General features: G+C 39.7%; 1 protein-coding gene and 2 long non-coding RNA genes across 3 annotated transcripts; all 3 read left to right on the top strand.

The window, feature by feature from the left end:
• The first annotated feature begins 173 nt into the window (after positions 1-173).
• Positions 174-2,984, top strand: LOC130204093 (uncharacterized). Its single transcript, XR_008833553.1, has 5 exons — positions 174-224; positions 410-460; positions 2,336-2,386; positions 2,790-2,840; positions 2,932-2,984. It is a non-coding gene; the product is annotated as an uncharacterized LOC130204093 (long non-coding RNA).
• Positions 2,985-3,057: 73 nt separating this feature from the next.
• Positions 3,058-3,405, top strand: LOC130204094 (uncharacterized). Its single transcript, XR_008833554.1, has 3 exons — positions 3,058-3,114; positions 3,198-3,236; positions 3,324-3,405. It is a non-coding gene; the product is annotated as an uncharacterized LOC130204094 (long non-coding RNA).
• A 134-nt stretch (positions 3,406-3,539) lies between these two features.
• Positions 3,540-15,595, top strand: cmn (calymmin). Its single transcript, XM_056430571.1, has 32 exons — positions 3,540-3,552; positions 3,695-3,736; positions 3,840-3,887; positions 4,314-4,367; positions 4,753-4,809; positions 5,299-5,727; positions 7,442-7,498; positions 8,313-8,366; positions 8,483-8,524; positions 8,608-8,658; positions 8,758-8,817; positions 8,934-8,981; positions 9,372-9,413; positions 9,517-9,567; positions 9,726-9,770; positions 9,843-9,872; positions 10,517-10,558; positions 10,885-10,950; positions 11,092-11,124; positions 11,265-11,318; positions 11,502-11,558; positions 11,719-11,766; positions 11,927-11,998; positions 12,091-12,159; positions 12,948-13,013; positions 13,115-13,186; positions 13,449-13,517; positions 13,594-13,656; positions 13,753-13,818; positions 13,898-13,936; positions 14,330-14,632; positions 15,099-15,595. The coding sequence occupies exons 6-32, from the start codon at positions 5,310-5,312 to the stop codon at positions 15,227-15,229; spliced, it is 2,148 nt and encodes a 715-aa protein (XP_056286546.1). The 5' UTR covers positions 3,540-3,552; positions 3,695-3,736; positions 3,840-3,887; positions 4,314-4,367; positions 4,753-4,809; positions 5,299-5,309; the 3' UTR covers positions 15,230-15,595.
• The last annotated feature ends 334 nt before the right edge of the window (positions 15,596-15,929 follow it).

The following is a 15,929-nucleotide window of genomic DNA, read 5'->3' as shown; positions in this document are numbered from 1 at the left end:
CTTACAGCATTGTTATAAAATGTCTGTATATTGATTTGCTATTCATGATAGAATCTGATGTGTATTGTGAAAACATTTGCACACACGCATATCTTTATATATGTATTTATATATATATATATAGCATTTTTGATGTCAGAGAGAGAACCTTTTGTTGTTGTATCTATTTGTAGGTTACGGCGCTGCAGCTTCTGCACTAAATGGACAAGCAACAAAAGGCAACGGTATGATAACTCTTACAAATTTGTTGTCAAATGTCTATTTATTGAATATTAATGATACAATCTGGTATGGTGAAAGCATGCACACACTCATTATATATATATATATATACACTTATTTTATATATATTTATGTATATATTTATTTGTTGATGAGAGAGAGAGAAAATTTTTGTGTTTATTTGTAGGTTATGGCGCTGCAGCTGCTCCACAAAATGGACAAGCAACCAAAGGCAATGGTACGATAACTCTTACTCATTGTTATAACATTCCTTTATATTGATTGGCTATTAATTACATAATCTAGTAGTGTATATTGAAAGCCTGCACACACCCTTATATATTTATTTATATATATATTCATTTTTATTTTATTTTATTTTTAAATTGTATTTTTGTGTGTATGTACAGTGCATCCGGAAAGTGTTCACAGCGCTTCATTTTTTCCACATTTTGTTATGTTACAGCCTTATTCCAAAATGGATGAAATTAATAATTTTCCTCAACATTCTACACACAACAACCCATAATGACAAAGTGAAAACTGTTTTTTGCAAATTTTTGCACATTTATTAAAAATAAAGAACGAAAACATAACATGTACATAAGTATTCACAGCCTTTGCTCAATACTTTGTTGAAGCACCTTTGGCAGCAATTACAGCCTCAAGTCTTCTTGGGTATGATTCCACAAGCGTGGCACACCTATTTCTGGGCAGTTTCTCCCATTCTTCTTTGCAGAACCTCTCAAGTTCCATCAGGTTGGATGGGGAGCGTCGGTGCACAGCCATTTTCAGATCTCCAGAGATGTTCAATGGGGTTCAAGTCAGGGCTCTGGCTGGGCCACTCAAGGACATTCACAGAGTTGTCCCGAAGCCACTCCTTTGTTACTGGGCTGTGTGCTTCGGGTCGTTGTCCTGTTGGAAGATGAACCGTCGCCCCAGTCTGAGGTCCAGAGTGCTTTGGAGCATGTTTTCATCCAGGATGTCTCTGCACGTTGCTGCATTCATCTTTCCCTCAATCCTGACTCGTCTCCCAGTTCCTCCCGCTGAAAAACATCCCCACAGCATGATGCTGCCACCACCATGCTTCACTGTAGGGATGGTATTGGCCAGGTGATGAGCAGTGCCTGGTTTCCTCCAGACATGACGCTTGGCATTCAGGCCAAAGAGTTCAATCTTTGTTTCATCAGACCAGAGAATTTTGTTTCTCATGGTCTGAGAGTCCTTCAGGTGCTTTTTTGCAAACTCTAGGCGGGCTGTCATGTGCTTTTACTGAGGAGTGGCTTCCGTCTGGCCACTCTACCAAACAGGCCTGATTTGTGGAGTGCTGCAGAGATGGTTGTCCTTCTGGAAGGTTCTCCTCTCTTCATAGAACAATGCTGGAGCTCTGTCAGAGTGACCATCGGGTTCCTGGCCACCTCCCTGACTAAGGCCCTTCTCCCCCGATCGCTCAGTCTGGCTGGGCGGCCAACTCTAGGAAGAGTCCTGGTGGTTCCAAACTTCTTCCATTTCTGGATGATGGAGGCCACTGTGCTCATTGGGACTTTCAATGCTGCAGAAATCTTTCTGTACCCTTCGCCAGATCTGTGCCTCGATACTATTCTGTCTCGGAGGTCTATAGATAATTCCTTGAACTTCATGGCTTGGTTTATGCTCTGATATGCAGTCAACTGTGATACCTTCTATAGACAGGTGTGTCTTTCTCAATCATGTCCAATCAACTGAATTTAGCACAGGTGGACTCTAATCAAACATCTCAAGGATGATCAGTGGAAACAGGATGCACCTGAGCTAAATTGAGTGTCATGGCGAAGGCTGTGAATACTTATGTACATGTTATGTTTTCGTTCTTTATTTTTAACAGATTTGCAAAAATGTGCAAAAAACAGTTTTCACTTTGTCATTATGGGTTGTTGTGTGTAGAATGTTGAAGAAAAGAATGAATTTAATCCATTTTGGAATAAGGCTGTAACATAACAAAATGTGGAAAAAGTGAAGCGCTGTGAATACTTTCCGGATGCACTGTATGTATGTGTGTATGTGTGTGTATATATATATTTATTCATACAAATATTTATTGATGACAACCTTTTTGTGTTATATCTATTTGTAGGTTACAGTGCTGCAGCTGCTCCACAAAATGAACAAGCAACAAAAGGCAACGGTATGATAACTCTTACTCATTGTTATAAAATGTCTTTATATTAATTGGCTATTAATGATACAATCTGGTAATGTATAGTGAAAGCATGCAAACGAAAAGCAACAAAAAGAAAGACAAATTTAATATATAAAATGCGTAAGACATCACTTTAAAAAGCCTGTTTGTACGTCATACACAATTCTGTTACCTAATTGAAATGTCTGTTGGTTATTTTTAAATCGTAGTGTCAGCGACATGTTGCAGTGAGTTCTTCTATCCCAGTGCTGCATGTATATGACTTAAATGTCTCTCTCTACCAGGCTATGGTGCTGGTGTACCTCATGGAAATGTCTGCAAAAACTTAAGATAATATAATGAATAAATCTGCATCCAGTATAACAGAATATAATAATTATTCTTTCAGGTCAAGGAGCCTCAGCCGGCCCATACAACGGCAATGGGGCCAGACCCAATGGTAAGACTGGTACATGATACTCTTTGAGTTTTCGCGACAGAAATCATGTTCGTCTTTTCCTTAACTTCAAATATTTCTCTGTATTTAACAGGACAGGGGGGAGGTGGAAGTACACCTATAAAAGGATACGGACGACCACATTACGGCACAGGTAACTCTGCTTCTGCCACCTAGTTTTCCAAGTAATCGTAACATTCACTTTGATCCATGTGTGCGTCTGTGATTTATGGTCCAGGTGTGGGGATGGGAGTACCTCAGCTTGCCAGGAACCAAGGTGAGTGAAAGCCACCTCTCACCCCTCAGCTCTGACATCAGCACCTAATACACCTGTAACGATGGGTTTATCTGTTCTTCTAGCATATGGCGGGAATGGTTATGGAGCTCAACCCATGGGAGGTGAGTCATACACAAGTCTTTTTTAACATCACTTGCTTTTAATGAAACATAAATACATTTTTTAATATGTGTTTCATGCATTTACAGGTTACAATGGCGGTTATGGCAGCGCTGGTTTGGGTCCGGGACCTCGGTATGGGAATGGAGGAACGAAGGGACCAAAGCCTGGTAGAAATACTTAAACTGTCGAGATGAAATGATATCTCTACATTTTTGGATAAGATGTTCCTCCTCTGAACCCTTTTGATAATTGTTGACATTTCAGGATATGGTGCTGCAGCTGGTTTGCCCAATGGGCAAGGTGCAAAACCCAATGGTAAACCTAGAAATAACACTGTCACTTATTGTTCTAATTACTATTATTATATTATGATTATCTATTTATGTTTGCCTCATTTTTATTTTGATAGCATCTCAAGCTGAATATAAAGGGATTTGCTTATATGAATGTGTTGCAGGATATGGAGCCAACAGAGGAGGTGCTGTGAGACCTCAACCAGGTAACACTAGTCTTCTACATGGGGGGGGGGGGGGGCAGAGACAGTTGGATATAATGAGAATGTGTGTAATGAGGATGCTTTGTAAAGATTTGTTTAATCATAGGTGGTGAACATGGACCGGTTCACAAAGGATATGGAGCTCGGCCCAACGGTAAGTGATTTTAGTGTGAACTGCTACATTGAACTGTATTTCCTTTTTACATATGCTTTTACATAATTATTCATAATTACTATTTTAAAAATGTTTGTTAAATGGATATTTATTTAACTTTTCAAAAGTATAGTGTTCCCCTAGCTGTAATTGGGTCCTCTGCACCTCCTCATGGACACATTGAGTCACAGCAGGTCTACGCTGCTCCCTGCTGGGCAGCACTGACACATAATACACCATAACACGCCAAATAATGGTTCTTTTAATCTGTTTTTCATTTAATTGACATGGCAAATAATTGCATAAAAAGGAAATGCTTGCAAGGTCATGTATTGTATTTAACCTTCTTTTGTTGTTGTTGATTTAGGCATTGAAGATCTTCCACTACTACCAGCCTCGCTTACCTCTTGTTTATATTTGTTCAAGGTCATGGAGTTAGAAATGGTGCTGCACTTGGTGGATATGGACGCAAACCCAACGGTAAGCCATCTAATTAATAAGCTCTGAATACTGTCTGTCATGCTCAGTTTATCGCTGCTTTAATATTCATACATATAAACCACCGTGTGCAGGATACGGAAACTCAAAACCACAGACGAGCAAAGGAGTTGGAGCAGTGCCGCCCAACGAAGGTGTTAAAAAAATAATTTATATAACGCATGGAACTTTTGTGATATCCAAACAGAAGAATCCTCAGCTGTGTCATTACACTAATAAAGATGTTATTCAAACAAACGATGCAGATACACTTTGGGCATCCTTTTGTCTCCGTTTTCCACCGGCATATAGAATCAAATAATGTGTTTACCATGTCTCCAGTGTTAAATGGATTAGATTTTATTCATAAAGATGTTTTGTTTCACAGGCTATGGTGGTCCAGCTGGTGTGCCTAAGGGACAGTTGCCTAAAGCAGCTAATGCTGGTAAAGAATCCTTTACATACATGTGTTCTGTCAGCTTTATCTCTCTTTTGCTGTATAGTTGACCTTATGTTTTAAGCTTTTTTACCTTCACATTGAAAATGCGGAAGATTATGTTTTGATCGCCGTGTATTTATTTATTTGTATGCGTGTTCCTCGCATAACTCAAAAAGTATTAACCGAATCGCATTAAATTTGGTGGGATGATTGGTTATTATCTTAGACCATTTGATTAGATTTTGGGATCGATCGGGTCAAAGGTCAAGGTCATGGTCATGCAACAGTCAAAATCTTCTTTTTACCATAGCACGGTCAATTTCTATCCAATTGTCATGCAACTAATGCCAAAATGTTCATAATTCAATGCCCAATCTTGTGATATGCGACGGTATGCGCTCTACCGAGTGGCCGTTCTAGTTCTTTCTCCAATGTTTCCATCTTTTCCGGGTTAATGTATTTATTTATTTTCCCGCATATCTGTTTGCTTCTCAGGCTATGGCGTGATGCCGAATACGGAGGGTACAAAGAGTGCAGGTGAGTCGAATGAAAAGGGCCTGAAAGTTGGAGTTGTCCCTCCTGAGGATGTTGTTGCTCCGCCTCAAGCAGAACCTCAAGGTCCGGCACCGGTTTCCCTCGAGCCGACGAGTGGCATCGTTGTTATGGTGACGCGAGATAAATACTTAAAGCTGCCGTCGCCTGTGCCAAAAGGAAAAAGCTACAAACAGACACCAGTAATCATTGAGACCACACCAGAACCAGCGATTCTTCAAGGCAAAGGCCCAACACCTGCATCTGAACCAACACCTGAACCAGCAGCCACGGGCCCGAAGGGCAAGGGTCCGAAGGCTGCCCCATCCGGACCGGCACCAGTGGTTCCCCAGACTAATCCAGCAGCAGAGCTGGAAGCCGCCCCCCCTCAAGGTGAGTACCCCAAACCGGAATGTGCCAAACATTATATATATAAATATATGTATATAAATAAATAAATAATAATTGCTTGGCTTTGCATTATGAAAGATTGTGCCCCGAAAGAAGCACAGTACACTGCTCTGGAGCCACCTACTGTATTTATTTTATATTAAATAAAGAATCTTTATTTTTTAATAAAGAAAAATTTAATAAAGAGAAATATATAGGACATTTAAAAAAAAAGTCTGCAACTATATATTCATTTGAGTTTGTTTTCACAGTAATTTAACTTCCCAAAAAGCACGTCAATATAGTATATTATAACAAAACTGCCACACATTAATGTAATGTTGTAACTGTTTTGTGTTTTATTGTTTTTTACCCTCCATGTTTTGTGTATAGTTTTCACTGCCTTATGGCTTTAAATTAAAAGAGCAAAACACATCTACCTTACTTAAGATGCGTATATGCAATTAATTATGTGCTGTGCATTTGGATACCTTGCTTGACTGTTTATAGCAGCGTGGGCTGGTTATGCTGTGTGAAATTATGTTTTGTAGTTCGATTGTCTGCACATGATATTCAAACTTGTTGAATGTGATCTTGCACAGATGAGCATATTCTGTGTTTTTGTTCAAGTATAGGGACATTGTTTATCATGATTTAAAAATATTTACCATGATAATCTGTAGATGACATGTTGATTAAAAACAAGGTTATGTGACTGGAAGTGTCCGAGCAAAAAGGTACAGATGCTCTTTGTGTAGCGGGTCCTAGTGAAGGAGATGCTGCCCCTAAAGGCACGAAACACCTGAGAACCAAAGCTGTTCTGGAACGGTTGCAGATACAAACACAGGGAGCGTGTTTGTTGTTGAAACCCTCACGTTTAAATCATCGTGTCACTTTTAAGGAGATGTTTTGGGGAACAAGCTAATTTGCTTTCTTGCCGAGAATTATAGAAAAAGAATTATAGAGAAAGATTTTACCGCTCTTAACATCTGTGCTTTATATATATATATTTCTTTATTCCAGACTCATGGGTCCATAAAACAACAAACACAAATACAACAACGATATATAAAATACAATACGAGGACACCGGTCCAGCCATTGCAGCCAAAAAGTCACTTGGGATTAAAGAACATTACATGCATTAGAGGAGATGGTGAACTTGGCTTAGAACAAAGACTGGAAACAGAAAGCCCGCCTGTAAACCCACTATTTCTTACACTTAAAGTTTAAAGTACTGGTAAAGATGGAGCAAACAATACATGATGTGTTAGTGAGCTTTACTCATGCTGGGAGGTGGCTTTAGTTGCATATGGAGTCAGGCTCGCTGTTCACCCTGTTTCCAGTCTTTATGTTCAGCTCATGGCCCCCTGGCTATAGCTTCATATTTACTTTAGAGTGGAATTAATCTTCTTCTCTAACTCTCTGCAACAAAGTGAATAAGCGTCTTTCCCAAAATGTGAAACTATTGCTTTGACATGTGGAGCCGTTTAAAAATGAACTACTTCCTGAGTAAGTGTGTGGAATGCGTTCTCTTGTTGTGATGTATGTTGGCTTAATCCTGATTACGTTTAATATGGTGCATGAGGTCACTTTTAAATTGAACCCACAGATTTATTTTTGGGATTACATTGTCGTTCGCCGATGTAACATTATTTAGATAAATTGTCCATGATCCCCTCCAGCGAAGTCCTGATCAGACCTTCCTGGTTTTCAGAGAACGGAGGAGGAGCTTCGATCCCCAAGGGACACGGAGCGAAACCAACAAAATCTGGTAAGCATTCCTCTTTTCTTTGAATCGACACACTGAGTGCTGCGCCACAGACGTCCGTGGCCCCGCTGTAATGCAGTATGACACTCTACTCATCAGGAACACGTTAACACATTGATCCTCAGAAAAGTGTCTGTGAATTAATGTTGTCATTTTGTTATCGTGCGTATAGATATACCATGCTCTATAAACAAATACCCTGTAGAGAAATCTAAAGAATACTTGGAGGATATCAAGGATAAAAGTACTAATGCGCAATTTAATGGAACAAGAAATTGGAGAAATTAGCGGATTATTATAGTCAATGAAAATAATGAAGACCAAAACTATTACATGGATATTCTCAAATACTCTATGGTAAACTATGAATGGAGTTTTTATAGTTGAATATTTTAATCTTGATAATATTTTGATCTTGAAAATTAATTTGGGTGTTAAAATATTAATGAGTGCCTCATTTGTGCTTAATTGTTCATACGCATTAGTTTGTGCACAGAGGTTTTTACCCGCTGTTTGAATAAGGGCCATTAACATTTCAACTAATATAATAGTGATTATCTTATTAGCATTTGGGGTGTTGGTGATGTGACTAATGCTGTTCACTGAATCAGTTAATTTATGTTAATCTTCGATGGTAAAAAAAAATCAGGAGTCCAAATATTTTAGTAACGGTGCCGATATGCAAGCTGTTTTACTTTCTCCAATTACAGTAAACGACTGAAACAAAGTTTGTTTATTTGAGGTTGTAGGTACCAATATATGTTTACTTTGAAATCTTGAATATTGCTGGTAAGACATGTTTTTGCTGGTGTTCTAGACTGCGTACCATCAGGAGTACCAAATGGACAATGGATGAAAATACCACGATCTGGTAAACTGGGAGGTTTATGATCATTATAAATAAGTGTATTTTTACTCCTCCATTGAAATAATGCAGGGAAACAGATGAGTGCAACTAATTGTGCACGTTGTTTTTGTCCTGTCAAGGTCATAATGCAGGTGCTGGAGCCACTGGCACCAACACAAAAGGTACAGGAGTGGTTTTTACGTAGACAAAATAATGCATATTGTTTATATTCTTAATTATTGCTGATTCTTTAATTCATTTTTAGGATACGGAGCAGGAGCCGGTGTTCCAAACGGATATGGTGCTCAACCCAACCGTAAATACATTTTAGTCTTCATTGTCAATATTCATGTGTACGAAATTGAGCATTCTGCAGATGATAATTAAAATTGAGTTCTATTGTGTGATTGTTTAGGCCATGCTGCCGGAGAGGGGGGGTATTCAAACGGAGGCGGAGCTAAAGCAAACAAACCAGGTACGGAGTCTAGGAGGTCATACTCTATCAACTTGTATATCACTTGTTTTTTCTTCCATGGTATAAAGGTGAAGTAAATTCCGTATATTTCTGAATTATTTTGTCTTCATCCAAAGGTCACGGAGCAGGAGGCTACCCGCTACCTGGCCGCGGCGATGGAAACGGTAACATTGACTGTCAATACAAACAAAGCGTGGCTCTGGGTGTTTTACTGGGTTCCTCTTAACCTCCTGCTACCTTTACATTTACTAACATATGTTACCCTCGGGGTCAATTTGACCCCAGCAATTAAAACCTCCAGAAAATTATTAGAATTAATATTGTTTCCCAAGTTTAAGTGTGAGGTACTTTATGTTTGTTTGTTGACTACCTAAATAGCCCTTTAAATATATAAAAAAGTTGATATTTCTTATTTGTTTGACACAGTGACAAACAGCCTGGGGTCAAATTGACCCCAAAGAACACCGACATTAAACATTGAATGGGGTCAAATTGAACCTAAAGGTAACAGGATGTGATTTTCAAAGTACTTTTGTTTTGTTTTACGTGTGCAGCAGGCCTTGGATATCCTTATGCAGGGAAACCGAAGCAACCTAGTGAGCGTTTATTTAATGCAATATAACCTCGTACACAGGGCACAGGAATAATTATAATTTGAGGTGAGGAATGTGTTTTGATAATTGTTCTGTATGCTCTCAGGTTTCGGACAAGGGGCGTACCTCGGGGCCGGATATAGAAACTCATATGGAGGTACAATTTGAACGGATACGCTTTAATAGTTGTCTTTTTAATTCAACGTTAAGCTGAAAGTGAAGCCAACATGGCGTCATGAATCCTAAGGCAGGTAGCTCAGCACATGAGTCTTAAATCCAGAGCACTAAATTAGTTTCTGATGTCTTTTTTTGCAGGGAATGGAAATGGCTATGGAGCTGGTGTCCAACCGGACTACGCAAGTACGTGCGATTACATTTTGTTCATTTGATTTTGTGGGAAATGCAGTCAGAGTAAGCTGTTCTGTTTTCCAGGTCTTGGCCACGGTGCTAACAAAAACTCAGGTATGACATGTGTGGCAAGTTAAAGATGATATACAGGACTGTCTCAGAAAATTAGAATATTGTGATGAAGTTCTTTATTTTCTGTAATGCAATTCAAAAAACAAAAATGTCATGCATTCTGGATTCATTACAAATCAACTGAAATATTGCAAGCCTTTTATTCTTTTAATATTGCTGATTATGGCTTACAGCTTAAGAAAAGTCAAATATCCTATCTCTAAATATTAGAATATCATGAAAAAGTATACTAGTAGGGTATTAAACAAATCACTTGAATTGTCTAATTAACTCGAAACACCTGCAAGGGTTTCCTGAGCCTTGACAAACACTCAGCTGTTATAAATCTTTTTTTTTACTTGGTCTGAGGAAATATTAAAATTTTATGAGATAGGATTTTAGAGTTTTCTTAAGCTGTAAACCATAATCAGCAATATTAAAAGAATAAAAGGCTTGCAATATTTCAGTTGATTTGTAATGAATCCAGAATGCATGACATTTTTGTTTTTTTAATTGCATTACAGAAAATAAAGAACTTTATCACAATATTCTAATTTTCTGAGACAGTCCTGTAAAGGGGTCCAAGGCATGGATTGTGAAGCGGTGAAAATAATCTGTTATTGTCCCATTTCCTGCTGATTCTGCAGGTGGCGCCAGACGGATGCCGTACAACGGAGCCCCGCTGGATGGTAAAATACGCCGTCATAGGAGTTTATTTAGTTTTTTATATTGTCTGTCACCGTTTTATGTTGTATTGTCTGAAACTTTGTGTGACGTGCAACTGCTGCCGTCTTGGCCAGGACTCTCTTGTAAAGGAGATTTTTAATCTCAATGAGGCATTTCCTGGTTAAATAAATGTAAAATAAAATAAATAAAATATACAGAATGTGATTCAACAGTGTAATCCACGATGAAAACTGATTGTGTTTGATTTGATTTTCTATCTAATTTGTTGTCCCGCTCAGTGTTTCAGGACCAGTTTGTAGATATATTCAAATGTTTGTATGCACTTCAGGAATGAGCCCGTTTGAGCCTCAGTCCGCTGGCCTCGGTCCGCATGGAAAATTAGGCAGCATGTTTGGTATGTAGAACTTTATTTCTTTCAAATCTTTAACACAAGACAACTCAATGACTAAAGCCCACGCCTCTACTGCATGAAAAGATAAACATTTTTTTAAATAAATGCAACATGCCAGAACCAAAACCTTCTCCAATGTTGCAGGAATGGGAGCGGAGAAATCAAACAACAAGTACGGTGAGTGCTTATTGGTCGTATTCTTTGACTCAATATAATGTAGCCTCGAGTGTGTGGCTTATTGATGGCTTCACAACTCAATATTCATGTTTCAACCAACAATATCATTCTCTGCTCAATCACTGCTTACTTTGATTTAGGCATTGGTGGCTTGCAATTCGGTGGACAACCCCCCAACACAGAGGGGAAGTATGGTATGTCTTTCATATAAATACAGGCTTTCTTTCCAGTCTGTTGCATGAAGGCCTTGATGGAAACTTAGTGATCTGTGTGTGTTGTATACACCAAAGTCACTAGAGCCCATTAAGAATCAATCCATGCATGCATGGTGAGTCTAATGAGTCCATGTGTGTCCCGACTGTCTCACTTCTATCCAGGTTATGGTGGGAGCCCCTATGGGCCGGCTGGAGATGGCAAATCACCGAGAAAATACGGTGAGTCATTTGTGAGGCAGCATGTCGGATCACTAAATGACCTCACTTCTCAGTGGGTTCGTCTCCGGTGGGAGGCGACCCAGTTGATCCTGTCCCTGACTTACAACGGTCTTTTGTCTCGCTGGAGATATTCATGATATTAATTCAAAATACTTTGCAGGTGGTGTTGATGTCGGCATGGGAGGGGATCCTGCTCCCGCTCAGTATGGTGAGTGTGATGGGACATGTTTTTTTTTTTATTGGCTAGTTTTATCTTTATTCCAGAAACATACACACATCTAATTAAATCTACACTTGACTTATGAGGATCCATGAGAGTTTTTAAAAATATATTTTTTTTAAACTGTTTTTCCTCCATTTCTGATCAGGGTACGGCGGGTTCCCCAACGCTGGGCAGCTTCTTCGTCTCGCCAGTAATGGAAATGCAGCCGGAAAATATGGTGAATAATCAACTTTATCGCTTGTTGTTGCTTTGCTTGCTACTCACAGCGCACCCCTTTTGTTCTTTATTATTTCTCCATCTGGTCTGCAGGTTATGGAAGAATGCCGTATGAAACTCAACAAGGCCTAAGGCCTGAAGCCATATCCACTGGCAGCTATGGTAAAGCCTTGTTGACATGCTGAGGAATACTCTTTTTAGCGTATTTGTAAATTGCCTTGCAACCAACAAGCAAATACTCCAGGAAATGACAGCCCTCAACCCAGAAATAGTTTGGCCCATAACCTCCTGTCACCTCACTTTATGTTTCAAGTCTTCTCACTGCCTGCTGGCATTAGTTTCATATTCAGCGCACAGGTATGAGAGCGGTATCAATCGATCGCATCAACAAATGTAGTCAGAGCCACGGATCCATAGGTTGGGTTATAAAGGGATATACAGGACTGTCTCAGAAAAAATGACGAATAAATAAATCATATTTAACAAACTTGTAAAATATTAAAAAGAATTTTTCTGCATTATGCTTTGGATCCATATTCTGCTTTATTAATTATGGCTATATATTATCTCTGATATATTATTATATCAAAAAATAACTAAATAAATAGAAAAAATAAATCACTGAATCTAATTAAATCTACTAAAACACCTGCAAGGGTCCTTGAATTGAAAAACTCAGCTGTTATAAATCTTTTTTTTTTATTTCTGGAGGAAATATAAAAAAATGAGATAGGATTTTTTTTTTCTTTTTTTTGTGTTAAGCAATAATCAGCAATATTTTAAAATAAAAGCAGGCCTTCATTATTTTGTTAATGACTAAGAGAAAATGAATGATTTGTTTTTTGTTTTTGCATTACAGAAAATAAAGAACTTTATCACAATATTCTAATTTTCTGAGACAGTCCTGTACTCCAGCTATTCAATTTATTTATCCATGCGTTTTCTTCCAGGTATGGCTGGGTCACCATATCAGCACGAACCTCTCGGACGGCACGGAAAGTTAACAGGCAAATACGGTGAGATGAGCAAACATGACGGCGGCGGCCTTCTAATTGTCCCTCGTTTGTTTATTTATTGGTTTTAACTCGACACCTCCGTGTTGTTGCCCGCTGCTAAGGTGGTGGTGAAGTTCCCTATGCACCACAAGCTTTTGGTTTTAGGACTGAAGCAAACCCCTTTGAGCAATATGGTACAGTACATCCAGTTATTAGCCTTTTTCATGACAAAAATATACAACATTAAATTGAAAAACATTGCACATGCTGTTTATATATATATATATATATATGTACATTTTCTCTGTCGACCATATCTGCACTGCATTTTTATTCATGGTACACTGCTTCTTTGCACTCTCTGGTCAGATGTAAAACTGCATTTCGTTGCTTTTACTCTGTGCAATGACAATAAAGTTGCATCTGAATAATGAGTCGATGTCAATATCTCAACAGCCAACCAGGGGCCGTATCCGTCGCAGCCCCTTGGATCTGCTCCTGAAAGCAGATCCGGTGGACAATATGGTATTTTGTCATTATTGCCACTAATTTCCAACCAGTTGGGTTAGAAATGTAACCGTGACCATTTCCCCTGAGACAGACGCGGCCGGTTCGCCGTATGACCCCCTGCCAGTCGAGCCAGATTCAGCCGTCATCTCTTACAGTGCGTCGGGTGAAGATGTTTCCTTTTACAAGAGTGTCGGCCCAAATATGCTTCCGGCCCCGGTCTCTTATCTTCTGTTTACTCCCAACCTCGTAGTGAACGGAGACGCTCAGACGCCAGCGGCCGCAGTCGAAGGCGACGGGACGTCCATCGATGCGTACGGTGAGTCGATGTGTGTCCCGACACGCGGGTCTCCTGTGGCTCGACTGCATTGTAACGTTTAACCGTTTGTCACTTTCAGGAAATGTGGGCTATATAAATGGACAAGTGCAGCCAGAAGGTAAAACGGGCAAATGTATGAAAGGAGTAGTGTGTCGGGTGCAGTGGAATCTAGTTCTCACTTTCCAAGCGTGTGGCTGAACTCCGGTGGCCTTCAGGTCCCGCATGAAGGCTTCTCTCCAGAGCCGTTTGGGGCTGCAGGAGAAACACGGGCAGAGGACCTGCTCCTGATGGAGAGATGAACCATTCCAACACAAATACAACAGATCTTAGTTTCAGATGGTTATATACAAATGAAAACGGTTATCAATAAGATACTCCACTTCAGCAAATGGATCCCCCTACATCCTGCACACTATCCATTTAATTGCAGACATGGTGCATAGACAATAAAGACACACTTTAAATCTTAGTTTATCATATTTAAATGTGTATCCTGTCTCTCCCGCCATAGTTGTTGCGTTCCCTGCAGCTCCCACTGCCAGCCCCACCCTGGCGTACCCCTCCGTCGCCGAAGCTCTGCCTGTGGAGGCCATCACGCCCGACGCGGTGCCTGAAGCGGGCGTCGAGGACCGGCCTGAAGCGGGCGTCGAGGACCGGTCTGAACCCGCTCTCGACTTTGGACCCCCTGCAGAATCGCAGGGCGTGGCTCAGGCGCCCGAGCAACCGGATGAGCCGCTTCACCAGCAGCAGCAGCAGCAGCCGCCACGCCAGATACACATCCAGCAGCATCTCAAGCTGCATTTTCAACCACAAGGCAAGTTAATGCTGTGTTTGTTGTTGTTGTTGTAACCAACCAGGCGAGCGGTTTTTCCCTTTTTCAGTCTTAAAGCTAATAAAGCTTCATACTTAACGGACAGATGTGAAAGTGGTATCGATCTTCTCATTAACCTTTCAGCAAGAACAGGAATAAGTATTTCCCAAAATATCAAGTGCTAAACATTACAATCTGGACGGGTTTATTTAAAGTAAAACTTTAGAACAATGGCCGAAGAGCAAAACCTCCTTATTTGAAAAATTCACTTTTTTGTGGATTTTTGTTTTGTTGGGATACCCAATATTTAATATAAAATACCAAAAAGAGAAACACAAAATACAGATAGGAGGGGTTTCCCCCACTTTTGCGATGATAGAAGGTTACTACCATCGATAAGTATTATTCCAAGATATCAAAGTCATTTGAAAACGTTCACATATCAGTTAAATTTGTTCTTTTCCTTCAGGAGAGAAAAAGAATGGCAAATATGACCTGAATGGCTTCTTTGGGAACAGTGGCTATCAAGAGAAGAGCCCAATCCAACGAGAAGCAGACGGCCGTCCAGCCATCGCTGCTCTGCTTCTCCATGCAGGTTAACCTGCAGACCACCACGAGCAGCATACGCTCTGTTATATTATCTTTGAATGTTTCCTATCTGTATAATATTATTTTATTCTATTTGTTGAGTTATGGTATTTTTGTGTTTGTTAGAAATAAAACAGCATTTAAACATTTAGAGTTTTCTGATATCTGTATGCACCGCTGGATGATCTTGTTGTCCTGCTCACTCAGAGGATTGGATGTTGGGGACGTGGAGTTTGCCTGTTTATTGTCACCGTTTTGATTGAATGTCAGTTTTGCCTGATAAAAATGAACACTCATAATTCAGTTTTTTTTGTATTACACTTGTGGGAAACATCTGTTTATCACTGTACAGAATGTGATTGAATAAAAACCATCAGTGAATACCAAAAGTGGAACATTTCTGTTATTTAAAAATGCTCGCTCATCAGCAAAAAACTATTAATATGTTTAAATGTACATGCTAAGGAATTATCAGTGAAGAAAACAACCACCTCTTAAAGTGTTGTAATCCCCAGATCACCCTGAATGCAACACAGTTGTTTATGCACATGGTTAATAGGAACATGTGTGCAGTCTATAATAAGGGAAATGTAGAATATACCGATGTTGAGGTGCTGGTCAGTTGTGAGTCGTGACGAGGAGCAGCTGTAGTACACTAGCTTTTTGTGAGGATTACCCCGGCTTAGGGATCAGAGCCCTTTGCTGATTGGCC

Source organism: Pseudoliparis swirei, chromosome 13, assembly GCF_029220125.1.
Source record: "Pseudoliparis swirei isolate HS2019 ecotype Mariana Trench chromosome 13, NWPU_hadal_v1, whole genome shotgun sequence".
Taxonomy (NCBI): Eukaryota; Metazoa; Chordata; class Actinopteri; order Perciformes; family Liparidae; genus Pseudoliparis; species Pseudoliparis swirei.
The sequence above is the reverse complement of the archived record's forward strand: the minus strand, read 5'-3'. Positions and strand labels throughout refer to the sequence as shown.